The following is a 25,430-nucleotide window of genomic DNA, read 5'->3' as shown; positions in this document are numbered from 1 at the left end:
TCCATTTTAAATGTCCAATCAATATATCTTTTGATAAAATGGGAATGTGCCAAACTCTCTATGTCCTTCTGTGAAAACAAGGTTGGCATTGTGAGAAACCTTTCGGTGTTTATTGTTCATAAAAGGAGAATGAAACCCAAATGTGTGAATTGAGGAGATGCAGCAATTTATTGAAGAATTATATATTTTTTTCAATCAATTTCTTGAAATGAAATTCATTTCCAGCCCCATGAACATTACATTTATCACATTGCCATCCCCAGTGAAACCCAGGACAATTTTCTGTATCTGCTTCTCTGTCTCAGTCTTATCCAAAATGTATTCAATATGATTGGACCCCCTCCCCTTTCTTTGCTACGTACGAACAACAAGAACAAAGTGAACATTCAAAAAAATGAGGAGTGATACTTTCTTATTTACTCAATTTGCTCTTGAACACATGAATAGGATAAGGTAAATACTACATTTTTTGTGAATTTAAAAGTTACAAATCATCTTATGTATGGTAATTTGACATCCACGAATATCCATGTATGTGATGGCTTCTCTACAATTGTACTTGAGTATGTATTGATCAGTAAGTGTGTATGCCTGGGCTGGCTTGTACACTGAAAAAAGCATGATTATGTGACATATGTACATGTGCTTTAGACTGTTTTGATAGCAACCCAGGCATGCAGGGCTTTACTTGTCTCGCCTGAGACATACAAGTAGGAAACCTGCAACTGAAAGGATCATCTGGGAGGAATATTGAATTGGCCCCTAGACGGTTACCCCTGGCTGGAGTGATATCAAAGCTAGATCAATGCTACAGTGGTTAACTGGGGCTTTAGCCAGTGGCATAGTGTGGGACTAAATAAACCCGCTGCTGTGATGTGTTGACACATTTGTTTGGCATTTCTTTCAGAAGCAAGCATTTCATAACATTTAAAGGGAGTAACGACACAACCCTCTTTAGTAAACACCTAGCCATTTCCTGCCAGGTATTATTCTGAAGATGTCACTTTGTTTCAATGAAGCATTTGATCAATATTCGTAGCCTAAACTTTTAGTGTCTTCAAAAATGTAAATAGTGTTGGCTACGAGATTCAGTTGACATGATGTTTTCTGAAGTAATTTTCCTTTTGAAAGACATCTTTCTGAAGTGAAGAAGTGTACATTTTTTACCAGTACAGGTAAATGGAATCTTTTAGTGTGGTTACAGTGTACCACATGAACTCACTGTTCGTGCTCTCCTCCACTCTGACCCCCCCCCCTCCCTTTTGTGTAGCAATCAAGAGCCACTACCTTTAAAATTCTTCCAGGGGGTGACTTGCACTCTGTAGAACTTCCTGTGCAGGTGTTTCTACCCAGATAATGTTTCTGGTCATATTGGATGTAGATTTGGGTCATTTGTTTATGCCAACATCACCTCTCTTCCAATGTAATAGGCACTATACCTCTCTTCTCAAATTTTGATGGGAGTTCTTGCAAAGTCTGTTTGCCTATGATGTGTACATGTATGTCATGTATTATTTGACTGCTACCCCTACTTAGACTTAAATGTGGCATCCTCTGCTCATTTGTTACTAGGGGCTATTGAATCAGTCTATATGTTTGAATCAAGAGAGCAACAAGTATTTCACTACTTGAGTTACGATCTACATGTAGATACTTATACTTTACTTTCCAGCCCCATCAGTTTTATGATTCTGTGCCAGAAGCACTTTGTTTCCATCCGGCTGTCCATACCTGCACATACTAGATGTGATGTAGACATTAGGAATAATGTAGTTTGAATCGAAGATGGAGGCCATGTATAAACTTGTACCATGTTTTTTAACCCCAGAAAGTACAGTCTACTTTTAAATGAACTTTCAAATGAATTGGAACAACAAAACAGAATAGCCTTACATCGTGTTCAGAGTTTTTTGGGGCAAGATGAAATGCAAGGTCGGACATGTAGGTCATGGTCAAATCATTACTGTCTAACTTGTGGTATAACTTTAATATTGGTGTACCTAAGACTTGAAACTGGGAATGCCTGTTTTAGGTCAGAGGTCAAATGTCAAGATCACACTTGAAGTATACATTATATATCACCTGCAGTAAACTTTGAAACCATTGCCTGCCAGTGACTAATGAAAAAAAAACTGATATATTGTTTATGATTTCATGTTCTGCAAATGCATAAAAATGATTTTCAGCATAATTATCATAGTTCAACTTTGTTGGCTCATCTTGCATTGCTTAGCCATATCTTTGTATGTTTTTTTTTCTGGAGTTTGTGACATATCAATTTGTTATGGTAATCGTAAGTGATATTTAGAAATAACGTGCGATGGTAAGATTACAGGTGTATGTTTGTTTGATGGGAGTCTGCATTTGCATTGTAATGATTTATTTCCACGAAAGTGTCTCAGAGTATTACCATGTTGCTTTAAGGAATTCTGACAGTTTTTTTTTGTTTTGTTTTTTTTACTTTCTTTCTTCCTTCATTAGGTTCTGATAGAGACCCTGTCTGCCCTTGGAGCCAATGTGCGATGGTGCGCCTGCAACATCTACTCCACCCAGAACGAGGTTGCTGCGGCGCTGGCCGAGGCAGGCTTCCCGGTGTTCGCCTGGCGCGGTGAGACGGAAGAGGACTTCTGGTGGTGTATTGAGAAGTGCATCCTTGCTGATGGCTGGCAGCCCAACATGGTATGTGTAGTGAAACAGCTTCTGGAAAGGAGGGGGAGGGGGTATGCATCATGCTATGAAAGTAGACATTTTGTACAATTGATTTTGGGATTTTTCAATTTTTGTGTGGTTGTGCCCAATAAAGTTAGATAACTATATAATTATATACCACATCTTTGATCTTACTTGCTTACAGTCAAGTATTACATAACTGGTGATATGAGTTTATTGCATACAAAATGGGCTAAACAAAGTATTTTCATGGATTTATGTTAATTGTTGTACTTGGTCACATGGATTTATGTTAATCGTTGTGCTAGGTCACATTTTGTCAAGTGCATGAATATTTCCAAGCCATGAACAACTACATGACAGTTCACCTTAGTTGCAGTTCAGTTATAGCATGTATTTTATGGACTTGTTTTATTACATATTAAAATCTATGAATCTGTTTTTACCAAAGGACCCAGAAATGAACATTTCTTTTGTACAGTGTTAGTAATTCTTGTATCAAAATGCATGGATCATATCTTTCCCTGAATAGTGCAAGCTGCACAGGTTATCTGTTCAGAAACAAACCTTGATACAGAAGTTAACTGTATGTATGACTGCATTTTGAAAAGGATAGGCTGCCAGTTGGATTTGTCAGTAGTTGCTGTATGACTGGCAAGTTTTGAAGAAACAAGGGATAGGATTTGAGTTTGTTATGGAATCATGTGATTGGAGTGTGCAAAAAAAATAAATACTGGCATAAATCTTACGCAAGAGAGAAGAACGAGAGAGCGAAAGACACAGACAGGCAGGCACACAGACAGACAGACAGAAAGGGGCAAATGCAGATGATAAATATCTTTGGGCATGTGTTATGGGGAATGTTGTGAACCTTTATATAGAAGACAATATATTTTGCAGTACTTGTGGTGAGGGGGAGAAGTCTTGAAGGTTATTGTCCTACAGGAGATGTTCATTTTCAGAATGTTTGTCCTCTGAAGAAAAGCAGTAAGGACGGGAAGGGGGCAGTCCAGAGGGACCATTGAGAGTCTATTCAGAGGAAAGGGTCATACCAACCAACCACAGCTCTCTCGGTAATCTTGCCATTTTGCCGCCTCCAGATCCTTGACGACGGCGGTGATGCGACCCACAGGATGTTGAAGAAGTGTCCGGAGACCTTTAAGCTGGTCAAGGGCATCGTGGAGGAGTCTGTCACGGGGGTCCATCGGCTCTACCAGCTCTCCAAGTCTGGCCGCCTCAGCATCCCCGCCGTAAACGTCAATGATTCTGTCACCAAGGTAACAAGAAGTGTGTGTTTACAGCGTGCAATATTTTTAAACCGGCTGTCAGAATTCACAAACTGGCTCCTTTACACTTTCTGCACACAAAAGTCAGGAACAGACTTTTGATCCAACTGAGTGATGTTCAAGCCCCCATGGTCAGGTATTTTGTAGCACCTCGAGTATCTCTTAATGATTAATTTATGGACACAATGTCCTTTTGAAGGAATTTGCTGAATCTTGTATGCATAGAATGAGGCATCAAAAAAAGTGATGAACAAGCTTTTCACAAACCATGAAAATTCTGCAGGATGTTTTTTGTTGTGTTTTATCTGTTTTGAGATGGAAGTTGATAGAGTCAAGTAGTACAGACTGGAGTTTGATATGTCGCACAACTAAACCCGACAGACATTTAGTTCTAGATGTCGGAACAATCTCCACCAGTGCAAGAAAGACTTGATCTTCACCCTTCAGAGCTCCCGTACATCAGCATCTAAATACTCCTCCGGGAATTAGGAGGCTCCGTTTCCATGGTAAATATTTCCTACTAGAGTTTCTGTCGTCAGGAAGTTCGTTATTTTTCCACGGTATTGCCGAAAGTGAGTCAGCGGGGTTGTGTCTGGGTGAGAGAAGTCCTCCGTTTCATTTTCTGGCTCGACAAAGCTACAAATTGGGTGATGACATCTCTCCCTTTCCATAGTATCTGCACAGGAAATTGTATGGTTTGGTCGCATCAAGTCTAGTGATACGTCTTTGCTCTGCATGTTTCGGGGACAAAGTCAACTGAATTCCTCCCGTGTCTGCTCTTGAACTATCCTGTGTGGTCATATTTGGGAACTGTAACAAAAGAGCATGTACAAGATGAACAAGGAAGAAAAAAAAGAAAGAAAAAAAAACTTTATGGGTCAGTTTTGTTCTCAGTGTCCCTTAACTCTTATTCAGAATTAGTTACCAATGTTCCATTTCGTTTGGATGTTCTTAGATTTCAGAACAACAGTCTGCTGTACTGTGTTTTGGATCACTTATTGAAAGAATTGATCAGCAAGGAGGGAGCATAATTTACAACAATAAGGAATTGGACATAAGTTATGGCTCTGCCTGATGGACATGGTATAATCGGTAGAAAATGCTTGTAACCCTTTGTGTGTTTTTGAGTACCAATTGACACAGAAAACCTCACAGCGTTGTACTCACTGTTTGAAGTCCCTGGCATAGAAAGGGTAAATCTGTGCATATGAGTAGAATACAAATTTTGTGTGAAATGGTAGAAAAGAGGAGCACATTGCATCATCTGGTCCAGGACTTTTGGGAGGGATGTTTTTGCTCTCTGCTGAAGGAGATGGAAGCACTAAAGGGAGATAGCTTCCTGTCAGTCAAATTCTGAAATGTCCGATGGCTTTAAAGGTTTTGACAGTGAGTCGAGGGTTGCTTTGCCATAATTCCCATCTCTGTCATCCTTGAAAGACGTCGGGAGCTCGACATTGCAGCCGTCGGAAAACGAATTTGATCCCTATCTGAATCACTTCCCCCCCTCCCGATGTCCCTCCTCATTTCCCGGGCAACAGTAACCATGAACTTTATGTCATGACAGTCAGTGGAAGGCCCAGCCTGGATGCTGGCCAAGTTGATTGGACATGAGAGATGTTTGAGAGTCTTACACATCCAGTTTGAGGCCCACGGAATATCAGATGACTACAATATGTACCAATGAGTTTAGTCTTTAGTGTTCATTTGTTCAGACCTTGACCTCTTGTTTTTAATTTGTTTAGAATGATAACTCATGCATGGCATTGCTTAGTGCAATTAAACAATATGTCCGAGTGTGTAATGCAACAATGAAGGATCTGCACTTATTGTGAACTTTAACTTCAGCTATTGTTTCATTGTTTTCCGAGGTTGGATGTGTAGATACTATCAGCCCCATTTACACAATCTAATGCAAGTTGGTTTTGTGTAATCCTCTGTTTTTCTTCTTCCATGTAGTGTCCAATGCAGGGCTACTTAAGGGATGGGGTTATAATAAGGTTCTCGTCATATTTCTCTGTTCTATCCAGTTTTAATACCATTTTATTGTGAATTTGTCCATGCACTGTATCTGGTGTCAGTTGAAGGCATTTTTGGTCAAATATGAGCAGGTGTAGTATTGCAACCCCACCACTAAATCAGGAGGACTTGTGAGTCCTTTGTCCTAAGTTAGGATAGTAAGTGAAAAAGAGAAGGTCAGAAATGTACAGGTAGTCATTCATATACAGCAGGAAGTTCAATACATGGTTCTACGCATCACTCACTTAAATGATGTGCAGTCCTGCAAGAAATTTTAGTCTAATGTTGATTATTCCTTCATACATGCAGTTACCTAGACTTTCTGGAGGAATGGAATGCCTACTGCTACATTTTGTAGAATGTTTATTGAATGCTTCCATGTAGTAAGCTGAATTTTAAACAAAACATATGTCCTTTAGATATATTTGGTGAATGGTATATCCTATTTAATGGATGTCATCTTGTGAAAGTGATAAGTGAAAATGTGCCTTGGAAATGCTGCTGTTATATTGTCCCATTCTAGCGAGAGTTTCAGTTTATCTGTGTTTTGAACGAATGGTGGTGGCTGTAATGCAATGTATTATCTCATGAAATCATTTGTCCCTACTGTATGCTATTCCCTTTTATCTTCAGGTCAAATTTGATAATCTGTACTGTTGTCGGGAGTCCATCCTCGACTCCCTCAAGCGTACCACCGACATCATGTTTGGCGGCAAGCAGGTGGTGGTCTGCGGCTACGGCGAGGTCGGGAAGGGCTGCTGTGCTGCCCTCAAGGGCCTGGGATCGATAGTGAGCGTGACTGAGATTGACCCCATCTGCGCCCTGCAGGCAGCGTGAGTTCTCTCTAGCTTGTAACAACCATGGGATGGGATGTGGTGTGTGTGTGTCTGTTGTGCCCAGCCCATTTTCCAAGATATGAACTCTTGTGATTAGAATCAGGAAGTGTTGATGGCTGCACAGCCATTGATGCACACAGGAGACTGTATTGTCTGAAAGGTCTCCCTCTGGATTCCCAAATTTGATTCACTGTTGAGTACAAGTGTATGACAAGAATCCATAAGGAAGAAAGGTGCACAGGAGATTGGAGGTTTGCTTATTTACACAGCAACTGTGGAGCTGAAGTTTCTGGGGTCAGATTCAATGTGTGTGTGCTTGTATGAAATCTCTTGCATGCAGAGTTGCCAAGTCTCCCTTATTACCTCTGCCCAGGAAGGAGGTTATGTTTTCTATCTTGTTTGTTTGTTTGTTTGTCTGCTTGTAAAATAACTCAAAAAGTTTCAAGTAGATTTGATTGAAACTTGCAGGAAAAGTTGACAGTGACACAAGGAAGAGATGATTGAATTATGTTAGTGATTTTGGAATATTTATGGATTTCTGAAGGATTTTTTTGTCTTTAGGCCAATAGGGTCAATGAACTTAGGAGTCCTAGCTGCTCACGCTCACTAAAGCGAGTGCTCTGCTCAAGGTGCCACGCAGAATGCAGGAGGCTGTGTGTCATAAATTAAAGGCTTCTATACTTGGAAATTTAGCGGTTTTCAGCATGCGTGTATGTATAGAACTGAGTTGCTTACCAGAGGTTTGAACTCTCCGAGTGCTTTTCTAGTTCTTGAGGAGACTACCTGAAAACTTTATTTTTGTTCATAATGTCCTAACAATAGAATACAAAAGCCTCCCTGATTTTTGGTATCATTGGGGCCTATTGAGCTGCATGGAATGCACAAGTACCTTCCTGATTGCTCTTTGGTCTAGGAGTCTTGATCTAGGAGTGTTCGTAGCCCCATGTATGAAGTCTAACAGACAGAGCCAAGAAGTGTTAACCCACATTACTGCCCATGTTTTGCCTTCACAGCACATGTGGGAAAATATTTCGAACCAAAAATGAAGTTATCAGTTTATAAGACAGAGTGAGAAGATTCTTTGAAGTGTTGTTTATTTCCACATTTATGAAGTCAATGTACGAGGAGAACTTGCAGTTCAAAATATTTTTTGTGTGTTTTTTGTGTGCTAACCTGATTATTCATTGAAAGCATATTGTGTAGGGAATATTAGCTTTTAGGAAATAGAGAGCAAAATGATGCCCTAGAGTCTGATTTACAGTTGTAGAAAGAAAGCCGCACCTCATGTAAGGCATTGCTCCCTTCGTGTGTATCAGCATTAGTGAACAACTGCCTTGACAATCAGTGTAATGGCGTAAAAAAAATAGTACCATTCAGGGTTCACTACTAACTTTTTTATCTGGTGGCCCATTTTAGTCATTAGAATGTTTAAATCTGAAATTCATTTGGGCCAAAAAAGAAATGAAGTGGCCCAAAATAGAAGGAAAAATAAAAAATCCACTTTGAATTTTAAGTGGTCAGTTGGGCCACCAAAAGGTAGCCTGTTCAGAAATGTGGTAGCCAGACATCAATATTTAGTGGCTCTAGGCCACCACTAATGTATAGCCCTGCTATTGTTGGGTGTTCTATTGCTTGAAAGGAAACTTGCTGGGTGCAGACCTCATTCAATGAAGTTGATCTTTGCCAGTGTTTTCACATCATTGAAACGACAGATTCTAGTGAAGCTTTTCTCTTAACATATCTTTTTGTTGTCTTTTCCACTTTACAGCATGGATGGATTCCGAGTCGTGAGGATGGACGAAATCTTGAAGACTGTGGACGTACTGATCACTTGCACAGGTATGGGGAGGAAGTTCTTTCCATATTCAGATACAGGTGTGGCAGTTTGCTTAGAATGTTCTCTGTATTCCAAGCAATTCATAGATACTCGCATGGAACCAACTATTTTACAAAGTTGTACTGTATCGCAGAGCTAGATTTCACAAGTCAGTTGATTTTTTGTTTATGTATTGCTTTTGTTTTCTTTCAAAACATTCCCCTTCAAAATGTTCCCCTTAGTTATCATGCATGCTGTAAGTGGGTTGATATATACATTGCTACTCATACAGCTTGTTGTGATGGTGTAGTGTTTTATTGGTAAGCTTAATAATTCGATAGCATTGCCCGCGGACAAGAGGTTTTGGTTTCACAGCCCGATCCATCTGGCTCTGCGAATGTTGTTTGTTGGTATGGTGATCCTTCTGTTAGGAGGCAAAACACTCTATCTCTACCAATCCAACATAGAGTGGAAATCCTCTGAGTGAAAGATATGTAACTCATGCATATGCATTAACCCTGACAGCACTTTGTACACTGATTACTGTGTCTGCTTGGGCACTTTCTTCACCAGATTGGCAGAGATTTCCTTAAACTACCTGGCATTGAATAGAGATTACTTAATCCCCTTAATCCCTGCTGTGTCATCATGTGGTCTTCCTGTTCATCTGAGACATTGTTACGCCTGAGCGAGCCTGCTCCCTTACAATTAGTTCAGGTTTTGAGGAATTACCTGGAAACTGGTGCACGAGCACAGCAAGTTACAGCTATGTAGGTGCCTAGGCACATCAAAGGGTTCACCAGGTTGCTGGCCAAGTTGTCTATTTCACACACATTTCTATAGATATAAGAATGAAGCTGACCCCTCATGGTTAACCCCATGTGGCTTGTCACAGTAGATGGTTTCACCCACTCCAAGTATACCATAGGACTGAAGGAGAATAGTGATATTAACCCGTTGAGGACGGACTGATTTTTCTACAACACGCATTTCCCATAGACACCTTCCCGAGTATACTCGGGATTCGTCCTTAACGGGTTAATGGCAAGAGCAGCAGGAGAATTGCAAAGATAAACTAAGGGACAAAGGTTGGCGACTTGTGACTAAGAAGGATGCAGCAAACTCATAAATGGAAGCTAATGTTGTGTGCCTTTCTTTTGTGTCCTATGTTGATGCTTGAGATCATTTATTGAGCTTTTTCCAATAACAATTTATGAGGTAATCTGAAAATTATAGGCCCTAAAGACATACAATTTGGATGTGACTCATCGGATTAAAAGGAGCTACAAATTTGCTGGTACTTTAGTTGAGAGGGGAAAAAATATGATGTCAAGATCTTTGTGTGTACATTGACTCTTTGTCACACTATCTGTGTTGTTTTGATCACGTTTATGAGTAGCCAACAGGGAGGAAGGAATTCTTCATCTGCTATTCATGGTTGAAAATGAAATGTTAATTGAAACATGGGTCCTCTTGTCGGGGTTTAATGGGCTCTTTGGAAGAGATTACATGTAGTTATTCCCTGGGCTGTAATTCTGGAGATGCTTACAATCTAGATATTTTTGTAGATTCATCCCTAATATATATGATATACCAGTATATATTTTAGGCAAATGGTTGTTCAGAAAATATATGTTACTGTAATACTTCAGTGCATTTGTTAAATTCTACCTAGGTCCAAAGCAGATCAAAATTGTATGCAAAAGATTCTGCCAGGTAACCTTTATTCTAACCTGACTTATGAACTACAAACAATGCCTAGAATTAGCATGAAAATGATTTTAAATTTTCATAAATCCAAGTGTGCTGCTGGGCGATGAAGACACAATGGGCATGTCAGTATGTGTAGATGTAGATATTAAAGTTAATTGAAATTTCTCTCAGAATACCACTTTGGGGAAAATGTTAACACGCTTTTTTTGTGTGTGGAAAAAGTTTGTAACTGCATAGCTCAGAATACAGCAATTTTTTACTGAAACTTGTCTTTTATTTATAGACTGTGTATTTCAAAGTCCATTCTAAGACCCACATCATAGGGAGATATGCATTTATTGTATCCAGTTTGAATAGTTACAATGGCAGTGACTAAGACACTCACTGCAGGTTGTCTGGCTGCCTGCCATATTTTGTGCAATTACTACGAGTTGCTATTGTTACTATAATTGCCTCGTGAAACTCGACCCTGTTGTACATTTTGTGCCATTGCTTCTTTTACAAGTCAGCATCTACTGTAAGACCAGAAACATTCACAGCATAAAACTTTCATGAATTGGAGTGGACTACAGCCTTTTTTTGTGGTATGAAACTTTCATGAATTTGCCACTGGCAATCAATGCATTGTATAGACCTTTCAAACACCTTTTTACTTTCGCGAATCTCTGCTCCTTGCAAAATTCGCAAAAGTTTTGTGCGCAAGAAAATTTCTGGTTGAACAGTCAATGCTGAGTACCTCCCAGCATAAATGTTGTTCACCTCTTTTCATTTTTTTTTTTTCACATTTTGCTTTTAAAAACTGATAGGAAACAAGAATGTGATCCAGAGGCATCACTTAGATAGGCTGAAAAATGGATGCATCGTCTGCAACATGGGCCATTCCAACACTGAGATTGATGTGGTAAGCCACCAGCTCACTTACTCATTGCAAGACTTGACATGCTACCCGGATTATTCTTTGGCAAGAGGGGAAATCTTTAAAATTAGATTCAGTTTTCACTCCCATTAAGGACAAAATTATGGTGAACTTAGTAAAATAGTGGTGAATGCCATCATGTGTAGAGCTTGACTTGGATGGCAGTGTGTAGACCAAGTTTTTGAGACTTCATCATTTTTTTTTTTTTTTATAGTATTGTTAAGTTTAGTGCAACTGATTAACAAATTTCCGTTCATTGATGTGAATGATTGACAAATTTCCGTTCATTGACGTGAGTAAACACTGATTATTCATTGTTTGAGTTCTGGTAAGAGCCATGATGAAATCGTCTGTTGAGAATGAGAAGGGCTTTAAGTCTTCTCGAACACTATGGGTTTTGTGGTCACTTAACGCCCTTATCATTCTCAACCGACGAAATTATGGGCATGCATACTCAGTTGACAGGTGGGATGGCCATGATTTTTATCATGAGTATTACTCCAAAACTGAATCATCCATATAATTGGTTTTTTTTTTTACTCTGATGAAGGGCAATTTGTCAATCGGTAGCAAGTAAGAACAATTTGAAGCAAGAATCATTACCGGTAATTTCAATTGTTGATTTTGTCAGGTGTATCCCTTTTCTTCCTGACATACAGGAGAGTCTTCGTACCCCGGAGCTCGTCTGGGAGAGGGTGCGGGCTCAGGTGGATCATATCATCTGGCCAGATGGCAAACGTCTCTTGCTCCTGGCTGAGGTAAGTTCACAAGCATTCGCAGCAGTGTATCCTCGTCCAACACCCCATCTTCTTACGTGACCCTGCATCACAAAACAACAGCAACAACAACAACAACAAAAGTCACCAGGCATGGATTTTAACCCGTTGAGGACGGACTGATTTTGCTACAACATGCATGTCCCATAGACCCCCGCCCGAGTATACTTGGGACTCGTCCTCAATGGGTTAAGGTAAGGACAGACTCTGAAAAAGTAGACTCTAAGCTTTAAGGTGACCTATAACTCGATACAAATAAACCCTTCTAACCATTCCAAATAATGGAATCAACTTCTTTGAGAACTGCAAAAAAGATTAATCCCCACTCATTTTTTAATCCCAAACCAAATAATTATATAGAAAATAATTGCCTTTTCAGAAAATATACAAAACTGAAAATTAAATAGGTTGACCCATTTCACCGATTTTGAGTGTTTTTGTGAAATAGGGTCATATGACTTTTTGTTGGTTTTGTGATGCACGGTCACACATGTACTGACTGTCTCCCAACCCAATTCTCCCGGGCAAAGCAGCTTGGGCTAGCAGCCAGCATTAATGTTGGTCAAGTCAAAGTCTCTGCTTGCATAGGGCTGGTTGAAGGTTAGTTCATGAGTTACTGGGGGAGATGGTTGATTTATTACAAAGATAGGCACTGACCATTTCTTTGGGGCAGCATGTGTGGATCCTTGCTTTGTCTTGGCTGATGTCGCATTCTATTTGGATATTTTGTTCTTGACTCATCAAGATTGATGATCGATGAATTCCGTGACCATTCCGGCGCACAAAATTTTTTCACCGCGCGGTTCGCTGACTTTTTAATTTCAAGTCTTGCGCAACTTTTGAGACCAAATTTGTCACGCCCGGGCATACCGTTCTGAAGCCACGCCCCTTCAAAAAACTTTTGTCAACCCCCAAATTGCTCAAAAACGTGATTTTGTGTACAAAGTCAATACAAATTGTGATTTTTCAATTAATTCATATAAAGATTCATATTTTTAATTTTAATGGCTGAAATCAATTTATTTTAGTATAATTATGCTTCAAAAAATGTGTGTGACAAATTCTGCTGAAAAAACAACAGAAACAAAAGTTCGAAAAAACAAAGAAATACATAAAGAATTGATAAAACAATATAAAACGTAAGAAATTAATTGTGATACTGAAATTTTTTCTATGCACAAATGTTAGTAATGTCACTAGGAATATTTACACCAAAACTCAGCATTCCTTAAGCTTTTATAAGCCAATTACAGACGAAAATGAGTTTTTTTGCATATATTTGCATAATTAATTGATTTAGAATAGAAAATGCAAATTTTTTGAAAATTTAATTTAACAGTCTTGTAGATTACATCCGGCTTTATGTTCATGCAAAATTTTGCGGCGATCGTGCGATCAATGGCTGAGATCTGAAGGGGGGGGGGCCATAATGCCCCCCCCCCCCCCCAGGAATTCAAGCTCGCTAAATAGCCCTGCTGGGGCCCGTTGCATAAAACTCCAACCAGATTTTTTTTTTCCGGTTGGAATCACAAAATTCCGGTTGGAAGCTGATTTTACATTCTTAGGATTTTACATTCTTAGGTTAGCAACCTTAAAAAATTCAGGTTGGGCAAATCCCAACCTGAATTTTTTAAGGTTGCTAAAAAAGTTTTATGCAACGGGACCCAGGTAAGTTAGGGTTAACTAGCATTGATGCCCCATGACAGAGCTTATGTGGCCTCATGTTAAATCCAAGCCTATTGTGATTCTAGTATTTTTTGTTTTCCACTCTGAATACACCATAAGCTGCCCCTCACACGACCTCATTCTTTTAGCCTTGGCTTCAATGCAACACTGTAGATGAGACAATCATATGCTTGACTAATGCAGTCAGCGAGCTGTTTTCTCCCTTCATTTGAATGCAGCATTGGATTTGTTGGATCTGTTTCAATGATGGTATAAGGCAAAGAGCGTCTCAACAACATTTTGGGCCTCACCAGTGGATATTGATGGCTCATTTGTGAATCATAATGTTCATGTCATGGGTAGTATTGTATTTTACTGAATAGGGATAGGCAAACGGATTACTCAAACAAAATCACAATAAGATTTAAGTGTATATCAGTCTACAGGGCTTTCATATTAGGCATACTTTTACACTTACTTTGGTGGCCAACTTTTGTAAAAACCACCAGTCCATGTAGACAATACATTCTATTTCAGAGTATGTTACATGTTGATTTACCTGTCTGTAGAGACCACTTGCCCATGAGCACCACCTTTTCTACCCCTCAATGGTTGGTCTTTATGCACAGATGACATTGTATTTCAACATCTTTCTCCAATGCTATCTGTTTGTATCCATAGTCCTATTTATTCCTGCTATTTCTACAGTTCAATGTGTTCTAGTTAAATCTGCACCTTCCATGTGATCTTTCCGTTGTTAGGGGCGTTTGGTAAACCTCAGCTGCTCCACTGTTCCTTCATTTGTGGTGTCGATTACCGCCTGCACCCAGGCTCTGGCTCTCATCGAACTCTTCAATGCTCCTCCGGGGCGCTACAAGCAGGACGTGTACCTCTTGCCCAAGAAACTGGGTAGGTGTTTCACGTCAGCTCAGCTCTAATCCAGTAATGCTAATATCAGATGAAAGCAATGTTACGGTATCATTTGAAAGGAGTGGTGTTGGGTGGCACCTTGAAAGGCAATGGCTCGTCTGGCAAGATGTAGTGTATGCGCCATATATTTAGCGAGTCTAAATTTTTGTGAATCGGGACTACCCAACGATTTCGCGAGTGGTTAAATTCGCAATTGTGGAGTACTGTACTGACCGGAGAAATATATATACGTGTGCGCCACATTCCTATTGGGATCAGAGTCATTATTTTGCCGTGTCTTTGATTTTGCGAATAGCACCTGACTCGCGAAATTGGCGAAAATAAAAACCTCACGAAATATTTGGCGTATACCGTGCCATGTTTGCCCATCTTTTGGTACATATGAATGAAGGTTGCGTGGGTTTAACCCATTGCATACAACAATGATGTTTGCCATGTGATGACTGCATGGGAGGGTAAGATATCTTGAAGGCAATGTATTAGCTTTGATATTAAAGTGATGATTACAGTATGTGAAATATAAGACATATAAGATGTGAGTAAAAATAGATAAAGAAGGCAAGATATAAATATTCTTATATTCCCATATTTGTATTCACTCAATGCTGAAAAGTACAAATGTACACAGAACAGACTTATGTTTTCAGTCCATAAAATTGTGAGTTTTGATTGGGATACATGAGATTCCTATGTGTACAATTATGTGGCTTATGCTGACATAATCTCCACAAAATTGTGAGTTTTGATTGGGATACATGAGATTCCTATGTGTACAATTATGTGGCTTATGCTGACATAATCTCTTTTAAGTGAGAGAACGGATCACTAAAATGAATGTTTAGAATTCACCTGAGCAATCCTTTCTCATAACATGACAAGTAATATCACTCTCAACAATTTTTTTTTTCAATTGATGCAACTACAGTGTAGTTGGTATTATAATGTCTCATATAGCTTTTTGATGCCTGTACTCTGATGATAAATTCATCATACTGCTCAAAAGACTAGGTATCCTTGAACTTCAAAAAAAAAATGTGGTAATGACATCAAGGATTTTATCAGTGATAAGTGATGTATACATTGAAAGTGTTCTTGCTGTATAATCAGTCATGCTTGTCAAAGCAAAGTTAGCAATGAATGATTCTCAGATTAACTCTGTCATAACCTGTGGCACCTCTCTGTTCATGCCATTTTAGTGGCGTCTTGAGATCATGATTCGGAGGAGGTTAAAGGCCGTGTTTGCCTTTGGGAGCAGCGATTTAAAAAAATGTTCAAGATACCACTTTTGATGCATATGTGTAAGTCAGATATATTACAAAACATCCTATCATATCAGATTTTTGCAATAAAGTCTTAAATATAAGGAGATATCACTATATTTCTCATTAAACCAAAACTGTAGATGCTTTAGTCTGGAAACATTTTTAATACTAAACATTGATTAAACTGGTTCAAATTTTTACATTGGTTGTTTCTATCTATAACTCACATTTTAGAACTATGTTGAAGCACTAATGCTGGGGTTTTGTTTCATCTGCAAAAGGTAAATTATGCCTTTAACCCACCCCCATTTCAATTGACATATTCCCCCGTTTGTGACTCCTTGTATTCGCCCAGATGAGTATGTGGCCACTCTACACCTTCCATCATTTGACGCCCATCTCACTGAGCTCACGGATGAGCAGGCCTCCTACCTCGGACTCAACAAGAGTGGACCCTTTAAGCCCAACTACTACAGGTATCCCCAAATCATGAGTTGTTGATGGAAACCGCAATGATAATGTGCCTCAAAGCAGAATGTTGTGTAAAGTAGAGTAAAGATAAATGGATAGATAGATAGATAGATAGATAGATAGATAGATAGATAGATAGATAGATAGATGATAGATACTGTATGAGCTGTTATTTTCGCGAGGATTTAATTTTTGCGAATTTTGCCAATCACAGCTTGGATCGCGAATTCAGCAACATGCTAATATGTCTCAATGCGCTTGGGTGATAGAACATTAATGTTAGCGTTGGTGTCGATTCGCGAAAACAACGTCTGTCTCGCAAAAATGTCTATAATCTCATTCACGAAAATATCTGTGCGTGAAAATGACAGCGTATACAGTGGTTTGATAGATAAAGATACATGTAGATAGATAGAGATAGATACTAAAGATAGCTGTAGATAGATAAATGGATAGAATGATAGATAGGTCGATTTTAAAGGATCAACATTATTTCTCATTAAATAATGTCACCATATTGAAATTTTTAATACAATCAAACAAAAAAAGTTTCTCCAAGATTGAAATATCATTGCTAACTCCCTCTGAATAGTTCTTACTCCTCTGGAAATTAGATGTGAAATATTTGAGTATTTCTAGTCTAAGATGAGCAGTTGGAAAGTTATCAGACGTGGACAGTTACGTAAAATATTATACATTCTACATGGAAAATTACACAGCTCATATACTGAAAATGGTCAGTGTATTTTGCTGCCTGTACCTAGGCACTCACAATTTGGTAATTGTAGAGTATGAGAGTTCAATGTTAAATGTTGCATTTTAGTTTTATATGTTCCTCCTTTTTTTTCCCCATTTATGGTATTTAATTGTGATATTGTCTTTTTTTTTGATGTACCAATGCAGATACTGATGCATCATCTTGACAAAAGTCTGGTCCTACCAGATGCTGTTCAGTAGGACATCACAACATGCATGGTCACTGTCCACATCTTCATGGGGAAGCAGAGCAGAGGTACAGGCAAGGTGGAAGGAGGGTATTCCCCTGTAACCATAGTGATATACCCACATTGAATATAGTCTGGTTTGAATGATGTAAAGTGTTTGAGTAGAGAACCCAGTATTATCACGTGATACACCATATGACTGAAAGTGGCTGTACGTATGTCGATGAAGGATTATATATATATCTATAATCATTGTATTTCAGTAAGAAAAAAAAAAATCAGATAAAATAAAATGTGTGTGAATTGATCCACGGAAATACGTGTGGATGCAATTATTCATTGTGTCTGCCTCAGTGAGAAATGTGAAAGAAACTTCATAGCAATACTAAAATATACTTTGTTGTACATGTACATGTGAGAATTGATGATTAGAAAAGTAGATCATATACTGTGAAAAAAAAAGGAGAAAACAGAGTATAGAAGGGTAGTTTTGTAAGCCTGTACATAGCTCCAAGAAGCTTATTCTTCATTGTGGTTTTTTGATGTTGTGCAAATAGTTTGGGTTGACGTAACATGTCAAGAGAACAATTGAGAAAATATTGACTTCAGATTTCTTGTTGCAAACACAACTTGATCTTAAGTGTGGTAGTCGTTCACCTTGCACTGATGTTGTCGTCAAATACGTGAGAAATATGTGACTGAGATATTATTTTCCCTCATATGGATTGTGTAGATTTATGTGAACATGTATGTATATGGCACAACATACACTAAAAACAAGTTCCCAAGGAAATGCATTCTTTTTTCTCTTGAAACTTAGTGGAAGTATCTGATATCAACCTTGTTTATTTGACAGTTTGTGTTCATGAGAATATTGAATTGAATGTATCATGTCAGCATAGGTTGTGTCTTTCTAGCATGTTCATGTATCAGTCAAGATTTATGTATGGTAGATTAAGTAACTTTTTCATTAAAGTTCTCATACAAATAAGAATGATCACAAATATAAAAGATATTAAAAGTGATGCGGTGATATATTCATGTAAATGTCAACCCTTTGCCTGTAGTAGATTCTTCCTAAATATTTTTGGAAATGAATTTGTAAACAATATTCTCAAGCATTCCATTGATTTGAAATGTTTTTCATTAAATTGATTGCAGATAGTATTTGACTGAAAAAACAAAAACAAACAAACATACAAATAGTCTGCTAGGGCATACATTTAGGGCTTTACAATCATTTAATCACATTTAGGGAAACTCTCTCCCTCTCTACATCTGTCCTTGCAAATGTGATCCAATGATACCCTAACCCATGTATAATCGAGACCCTTTCTGATCATGTATGACTTTTAATAATTCTTATTGTATAGAGGACTGTTCTTGCTGGTTGGCGATGTTTTCAATACAGGTATATTTTCTCCTTTGCAATGTCTTCATTGATGCTTACACTGTATAATGGGTGGAATGGAAAGCTGCATTTTGTCAAAATGTTTACCATGCTACATACGGATGCATTCTGTCAAGTCTGATGTGGAAAGACTGTAAAAATATGAGTTATGTCGAAGCATAGTATAGAATATGTCCCTTGGAAATGTAGTAGATGTATATTCCAAGTTTGGATAAATTAATCTGTGTGTATGTGTGTGTGCTTTTCGCGTGCAGAATATTCATAATGCTTCAGTTCGTTTGTTTGTTTAAGCATAAGGAGTGTGCATCTGTAGCTCAAAGTTCTGCTTGCACGTGGCTAGAGTTCCTATATGTAGGTGTTTACCCTTCTGTAGGTTTCCATTGGTCTGATTTGGCTAAGACAGGCTGTATGCTCAAGTCACCCTGTGAACTGATGCTTTAAATCCGGACTTTTGAGCACAAGGATATTATGTGGTAACTCTAGCTGGTGTTACAGAGTATAGGTGCCAGTAGAGCACGAGTTTTGCCAACATACAGATAAAAGATAAAACCGAATATTATTGTTGACTATTACAATCGTAAATGTCCATCTTTCAAGGCTTTTGAGAGGTTTTTGTTATACTAATTCACTTTCTACTGAATGTTGGTGAAAACATATATGTTCATGCACTGATTTATGCAAGGAATATCAAACAATATTGGGGTTTCCTGCCGTGTTGTTTCCGTGATATGCTGTTTAATTCAAGCAGCTTGAGGCAGTCCATCGAAGATCTGTCACCAACTTGGTGCAGCTGCTACATAACCCCTACGTGCATTCTACTTAATGTTGAAAACATTACCACTGAAATTCCATTAAAATCTGTGTTTCGTGTAAGAGAAGATAAAGCTCCCTATGATATGGCAACTTTTTCATTTCATTTCAGTATTAGCAAAGCTGCTGCTCTTGTATTGATTGACAGAGATTGGTGTTGCTTTGTGAATTCATAATATTATATACCACTGACTTTTTTTCATTTCTTGCCATCTTTACGTTTGATGCTGATAATGTTATGCTATTAAAGATGATTATGTTGTTTCCTTTTGCTTGACAATTATCCTGATGAAATCAGCTTCCCATTGTTGAGGAATCATCCATCTGTGTACCCACGCACACTTGGCTGGGAAACGGGAACTTCTGCATTTAGTGGACTTTTTTGCACAAAATGATTTCGTAGGCCATTTAGTAATGAAATCTGCAGTCTCCAGTATTAAATGTCATAGTGTAATATGAAATGATTTTTGTTTCTATATTTTGAAATTGATGTTCAAGGCAGGAGACAGAAATTATTTTGTTTGTCGAGGAGAGATAATTTTAATAAAGTGTGTTCGCTTCCCTGTAATAATGCAATAGGGTATATGATAAAGTTTGTAGATAGTTTTGTGTTTCTAGTCAAGAAACAGGGTTTGCTGGGCTGAAGTCATTCCACAATGCACTGCAAGATTTAGCAGGTGTTGGCTTCTTTGTTGTGAATCCAAGGAAATGTGGTTACACTTAAAGTTGTACAAATGTATAATGGACCTACTACACATGGACGCTCATTGCTCATTATTTCACGCACCCGTTTTCTGTTAAAGCGTTACAGTGATGTTTTAAACAGGCTTTCCTACTTTGATCGCATCATAACTGCTCACAGCCAGCCTGGATAGAGACAAAACAGTGCTTTGAGGAATGAAAAAACTACATGCACAGAAGATAGTAACTCTCTTAAATCAAGAAAAATGAAAGTGCAGTTGTACCGTATATTGGGAAATCATTGCGCAAGGAATTTCATTTGCGAAACGCAGGTACTTAAAAACAAATATTTTGGCAGGTTGAAGGGGATTTGTAGTCTAATTTTTCCCATTTTCTCACATTTTTTTCCAGTGTAAACATGGGTAGTAATGGTAGATGGCAGGTATGTCTTACCATCATGCAACATTACATGCATGTCCACAAGAATTCACTTCAGTAATTACCGATTTTGTGACAAAAATTTTTGCACGTTTTGAGGTTTGCTGCTCCCCATCACTCATGTTTATTCAAAGGGAGCTAAATCTGAAAAGGCACCTCCGCCATATAAGACTGAAATGAGCGAGACATTTCATGTCGGTGACAATGAACAATGGTGCAATCGTCATTGTCCAAACATCTGAATGTACTCATCAGGATGGAAATGATCAGAAGGCGGGGTTCATAATGGATCAAAGAAAGATCTGTGTTCATAGTCCATAAGTGTAGTAAGTCGAATGTTGTATGAAGCAGACACATTTTTTTTATTTTTCACAGAGAGCAGTTTTCAGGTGTTTGCCATCAAATTTCTCTTCTATTCACTGTATAACATGAGAAAATCTATGCTTTATTTCGTAGTATATGAGTGCAATGGGACACTCATTACTTATAATTGCCAAATTTGGCAGTATCCATGTCAATGATGATTGTATTTTGAAAACTGGAATCTTCTGTTTTGTAATTTGTGCAGCCTTTATTAAGTTAAAATTTAATACTTAGTAACAGGGGCTCTGAAATTTCCATCATACTACCATCCTTGCACCTGCATAGCTACTGATGTTTGTTAACTATAGTTGAGATGGCCGATTCCTCTGGAGGACCTTGAAAGTCATGCTTATAAATAAGAAGTTATCTTCCTCAATTCAGTGCTCTTTCTGGTATGCAAAGTTTGATTAAAATTCCTTCTTTTTTCCCCTAAGAGGTGAAAGTTATGAAATTAATGATTAAGGGAGAAATAGTTCATCTTGTTCATTTTAGAAAGAGTAATCATTACATGCACACTTCTGCTCAAAATGTTATTGTAGATGAAATAAAGTGTCACTTTATGGAGCAGTAATGCTCTGTTCATGTCTGTTTGCTACCTATATTTGCCAACATGTTTGTGCTATCTGTCCAAACAGCAGTGTGCTGAAGGTATAACTAGCATCAGCATAAGAAGATGCTCTTTCTATGCTTACTCTTGGAGTAGACCTTACAATGAACATATTTGTACTTCATTGTAAAAATGTGTTTCTCCTTCCAACACCATCGCACAAATAGGTCTGTATTCAAATCACCTGTTGCCTCAGCTGTACCTCTTTTGGCCATGAACACTTTTTGGACTATTATAGCATTATAAAATAGCAGTTACGCTCCTGGAAATTATTTTGTCCTGAACAAATTTTACATCTTGAATGTAAACATACACTACACCTTGCCTCGGGAAAAACAAACAAACAAACAAACAAATCTATTTGGACTGATGAAATAGCTTTGACTTAGAGAAAATTTGTCTTATGAGGGATTAAAATCAATAGAATGTAAAGAGAAGAGGACTTGAAAAAAAACCTTTCACCTAGACCCCGTTTACAGTGTGGGGCTGGGCCGAGCCCGGCCTCAATTGTGGGGCCGAGCCCCGCAATTTTGTCCGTTTACACTGCCAGGCTCAGCCCGGGCTTTTAATTCAAACCTTTCAATATTTTGTCGTAGTGGCGCTCTGCTTGTAAACAAGCGCAATTTGGGATAGTCTGATTTCCAGACCCTTTGCCAACTGGACTCCGCGACGGTGACGAAGTCGCCGCCTTTGCCGAAGGAAAAATCCTTTGCAGGTCAAAACCACCTTAAACTATACGAGTTTTTGATGTTGCGGGCGTTAGTATCCTGAATAGCGAAATAGTACGGACAAAGGGTCTGGAAGCCAGACTAAATTTGGTACCGCATTTGGCCCAGTTTGTGCTTATACTGAGAAAAGGCCGGGCTCGGCCACGGCTCGGCCGTGGCCGAGACCACCTCCAGAGCGTGGCAAAATGCACGGCCAATTTTTGCCCCGCATTTGGCCTTTTGCGTGTTTACACTGAAATGAAGGCTGGGCTCGGCCGCGGTGGAGCCCGGCCTTTTCGCTCACTGTAAACGGGGTCTTAGGCGGTTATTCGTCTTATCTTCCTCAACTTAAGCAAGGTTGACTGTATTATGGAAGTTTTGTTTTTTTCAGGGTCTTCATTGGAGTATGCTGACTTACAGGTAGGTCTACAAATTGTGCAGGATTGATGACTACAGTGTATTGTAGTGGAGGCAAGAGATATTTTGAGAAGAACTGTTCCGCATGTTCAGCAGGAAAATAATTCATTTTTGCAGACTGCTTAGTGTGAAAATACATGTACCTGCAAACTTCCTTTCCCATCAAGTAAAGGAAAATAGCGACATTAAGAATTTCTTGATACTGTAGTACATGTACTTTGAGCAAAGATTTTTTTTTTTTTAAATAATTTCTGTAAGAAAAAGTGTACTGAAAGTTCAGATCAACTGTATTTTACACTAATGTGCAAATCCCGTGTGTTCCAGTGAGCTTTTCACCTGGACCACATGTAATTCTCTGGATATAATATTGCTCATTCAAATATGAGCATGCGTATGATTCACATGTAATTCTCTGGATATAATATTGCTCATTCAAATATGAGCATGCGTATGATTCAGGGCCCTTTTGGCAAGTATGTTATCTAGTGTTGAGCTATGTTGTGAAAGCGCCACATTGCCTACCTGCTTTTCAGAATTGAAGTGTAAAAAAAAAGAAGAAAAAAGGATGATGGCTATGTTACAAGGTTTGTAAGGTAAGCCTAGTTTGTAAATGCAGTTTTTGCCAGATTGCATGTAAAGCCTGCTTTAATATCTGTTGAATGTGTTATGAAATACATGTATGTTGTAACTGCTTGAAAAAGAAATACATTCTGCTGGAGAATCGGCGCAAATGTACAAGGTATGGATCAGTCTCTATGTGAATTCTTTGCTTTCATGGAGTGAACCTGTTTAGCGTGAACACATCTTTCAATCAACACTGAATCCTTACTTGAGGAATACATGTACAGTATGTCCAAAAAAAAAAAAAAAATACAATCAGATTTTCCCATTGATAACACCCAATATGATTAAACTGTCTGAATGCTACTTCAGGGTCTTAAAATCTTAACATCTTAGCTCTATTTTGCAGAAAACCCCGTTCAATTTGGTTAAGCGGTCACAGAGAAATGTGGATTGTTGTAAAGCATGTCACGAGTCTGATTCTTCAAGTCTAGCACTTCGATGCTCTCGAGTGTGAGTACAAAAGACAGAACTTGGAGGAAAGAGATTCCAGACATCCTCTACAAAATTCATCATTTCTCTTTGACTACTGAAGCAAATCGAATGGGTTTTTTTGTAAGATGTGGGCAATGAGTTATAGTTTCATTCCCTGAATTTGTACATTTAGATTGATTCACTATTTAGATACATGTACGATGTATCATTGCGGAGGGTCACTATTTTTAAAGATACATTTATCATTGCGGAGGGTCCCGGTGTAATTTTTTTAAGGGACATGCGGTACAGTACAGCTTTGATATTCTATGTGCGTCTGTTTGCATGCGCTCATGTCCGTGGCGTGTGTGTATTGTGAGAGAAAGCACACAAGCAAGGGAATGGAATTATTGTACTACCTTCAGTGAACATTGAAGCTCATTCTGTGTTTTGCAAATCTGGCTTCTCTGAATTATTTCCTGCGTGGAGCAGCCCTTCACACCTAGAGAAGTCTCAACCACAAGATTATGTCTCAAACCCCTGATAACAACTTACATGATGTAACAGAGACTGTACTGCAACAAAGTAGGGGAAGTACATGTAGAAATCTCAACTCGCAGGATAAAGAGCAATGCATTTACACGTGTCTCCCTTTTTTTTTCTTCTTCTTTTTTTTTTTGGTGGTTTTAGTATTTCAAGATGTGTTACAAGATCAGATAAATTTTGATGATTCACTCTTTGTTCTGTCAAAATGTTTTCAAATAAATAGTGATACGAAAACATTATATCATGTCATGCATTGTAACTGAATTCTACCAATGAACACTGAATGTAATACAAGGTATTTGAATTGTTGGTTAAAGGTAAGGAATCCCATTTGCATGCCTCAAATGAAGAGTTGTATAAATACAGTGGTATGTTGAAGACAGTATCATTTTAGAAACTCCCATCAAGTATTGAAAGTGGAAGGTAACATTTAGTACATTTTTATCGACCGTTAGATTTTGAATTGAATTTTTTTCGGGGCTCACCGTAAATTCCAGTACATTACTAGGCTACCTTTGCAGACCCATGCACTGCATGTGTGTCCATCATGTATATTTTGTGAAGTTCGTTCATCAAAACTTACAAACATTTCTATATACATTCTTGCCACACACTTTATATGTTATTACATCAGCTCTTATACTTTTAGATTTGTGTTTATAGATAAAAAAATACAGAAGACTGCAACAAAAAGGCCTAAGTGTGGCTGATACACAGAACTAATGAGTAGTTGAGTTTTGTGCATTGTCTAAATTGTAGATAACTGTTGACTTCCAAATTTCTCAGCAGTGGCCTAAACAAGTCCCCTGAGGTTCATATTTAATGTTTTGCTGCATTTTGGGAGGTCTGCAAAAGGTATCCCCTACCTTTAAAGCTTTCAATACATACATAGAAACAGAATCAAAGAAAAAAAAAACTCATCAAGTTTATAATTAATAAAATTCTCAAGTTGTCCGCACAGGCACAGAACCCACCTCGTTCTCTAATGATAGGCACCAAAGCAAGTCACCTACATCACATACACACACACACACACACACACACACACACACACACACACACACACACACACACACACACACACACACACACACATTATAATAGTAATAATAAA

The 25,430-nt window shown here is 38.4% G+C and overlaps 1 protein-coding gene across 1 annotated transcript in view; it reads left to right on the top strand.

Moving 5' to 3' along the window:
* The window catches only part of LOC140245990 (S-adenosylhomocysteine hydrolase-like protein 1), a 54,377-nt gene extending 36,137 nt beyond the window's left edge, over positions 1 to 18,240 (top strand). Inside the window, exons 5-13 of the mRNA XM_072325440.1 lie at positions 2,482 to 2,679; positions 3,771 to 3,947; positions 6,606 to 6,805; positions 8,577 to 8,647; positions 11,144 to 11,238; positions 11,913 to 12,011; positions 14,456 to 14,603; positions 16,242 to 16,362; positions 17,261 to 18,240. Coding sequence (XP_072181541.1) covers positions 2,482 to 2,679; positions 3,771 to 3,947; positions 6,606 to 6,805; positions 8,577 to 8,647; positions 11,144 to 11,238; positions 11,913 to 12,011; positions 14,456 to 14,603; positions 16,242 to 16,362; positions 17,261 to 17,267 — 1,116 coding nt within the window. The 3' untranslated portion in view covers positions 17,268 to 18,240. The remainder of the gene's footprint in view (positions 1 to 2,481; positions 2,680 to 3,770; positions 3,948 to 6,605; positions 6,806 to 8,576; positions 8,648 to 11,143; positions 11,239 to 11,912; positions 12,012 to 14,455; positions 14,604 to 16,241; positions 16,363 to 17,260) is intronic.
* Positions 18,241 to 25,430: the final 7,190 nt, after the last annotated feature.

This window comes from Diadema setosum, chromosome 2, assembly GCF_964275005.1.
Source record: "Diadema setosum chromosome 2, eeDiaSeto1, whole genome shotgun sequence".
NCBI lineage: Eukaryota > Metazoa > Echinodermata > Echinoidea > Diadematoida > Diadematidae > Diadema > Diadema setosum.
This window is presented reverse-complemented; position numbering and strand designations above follow the sequence as displayed.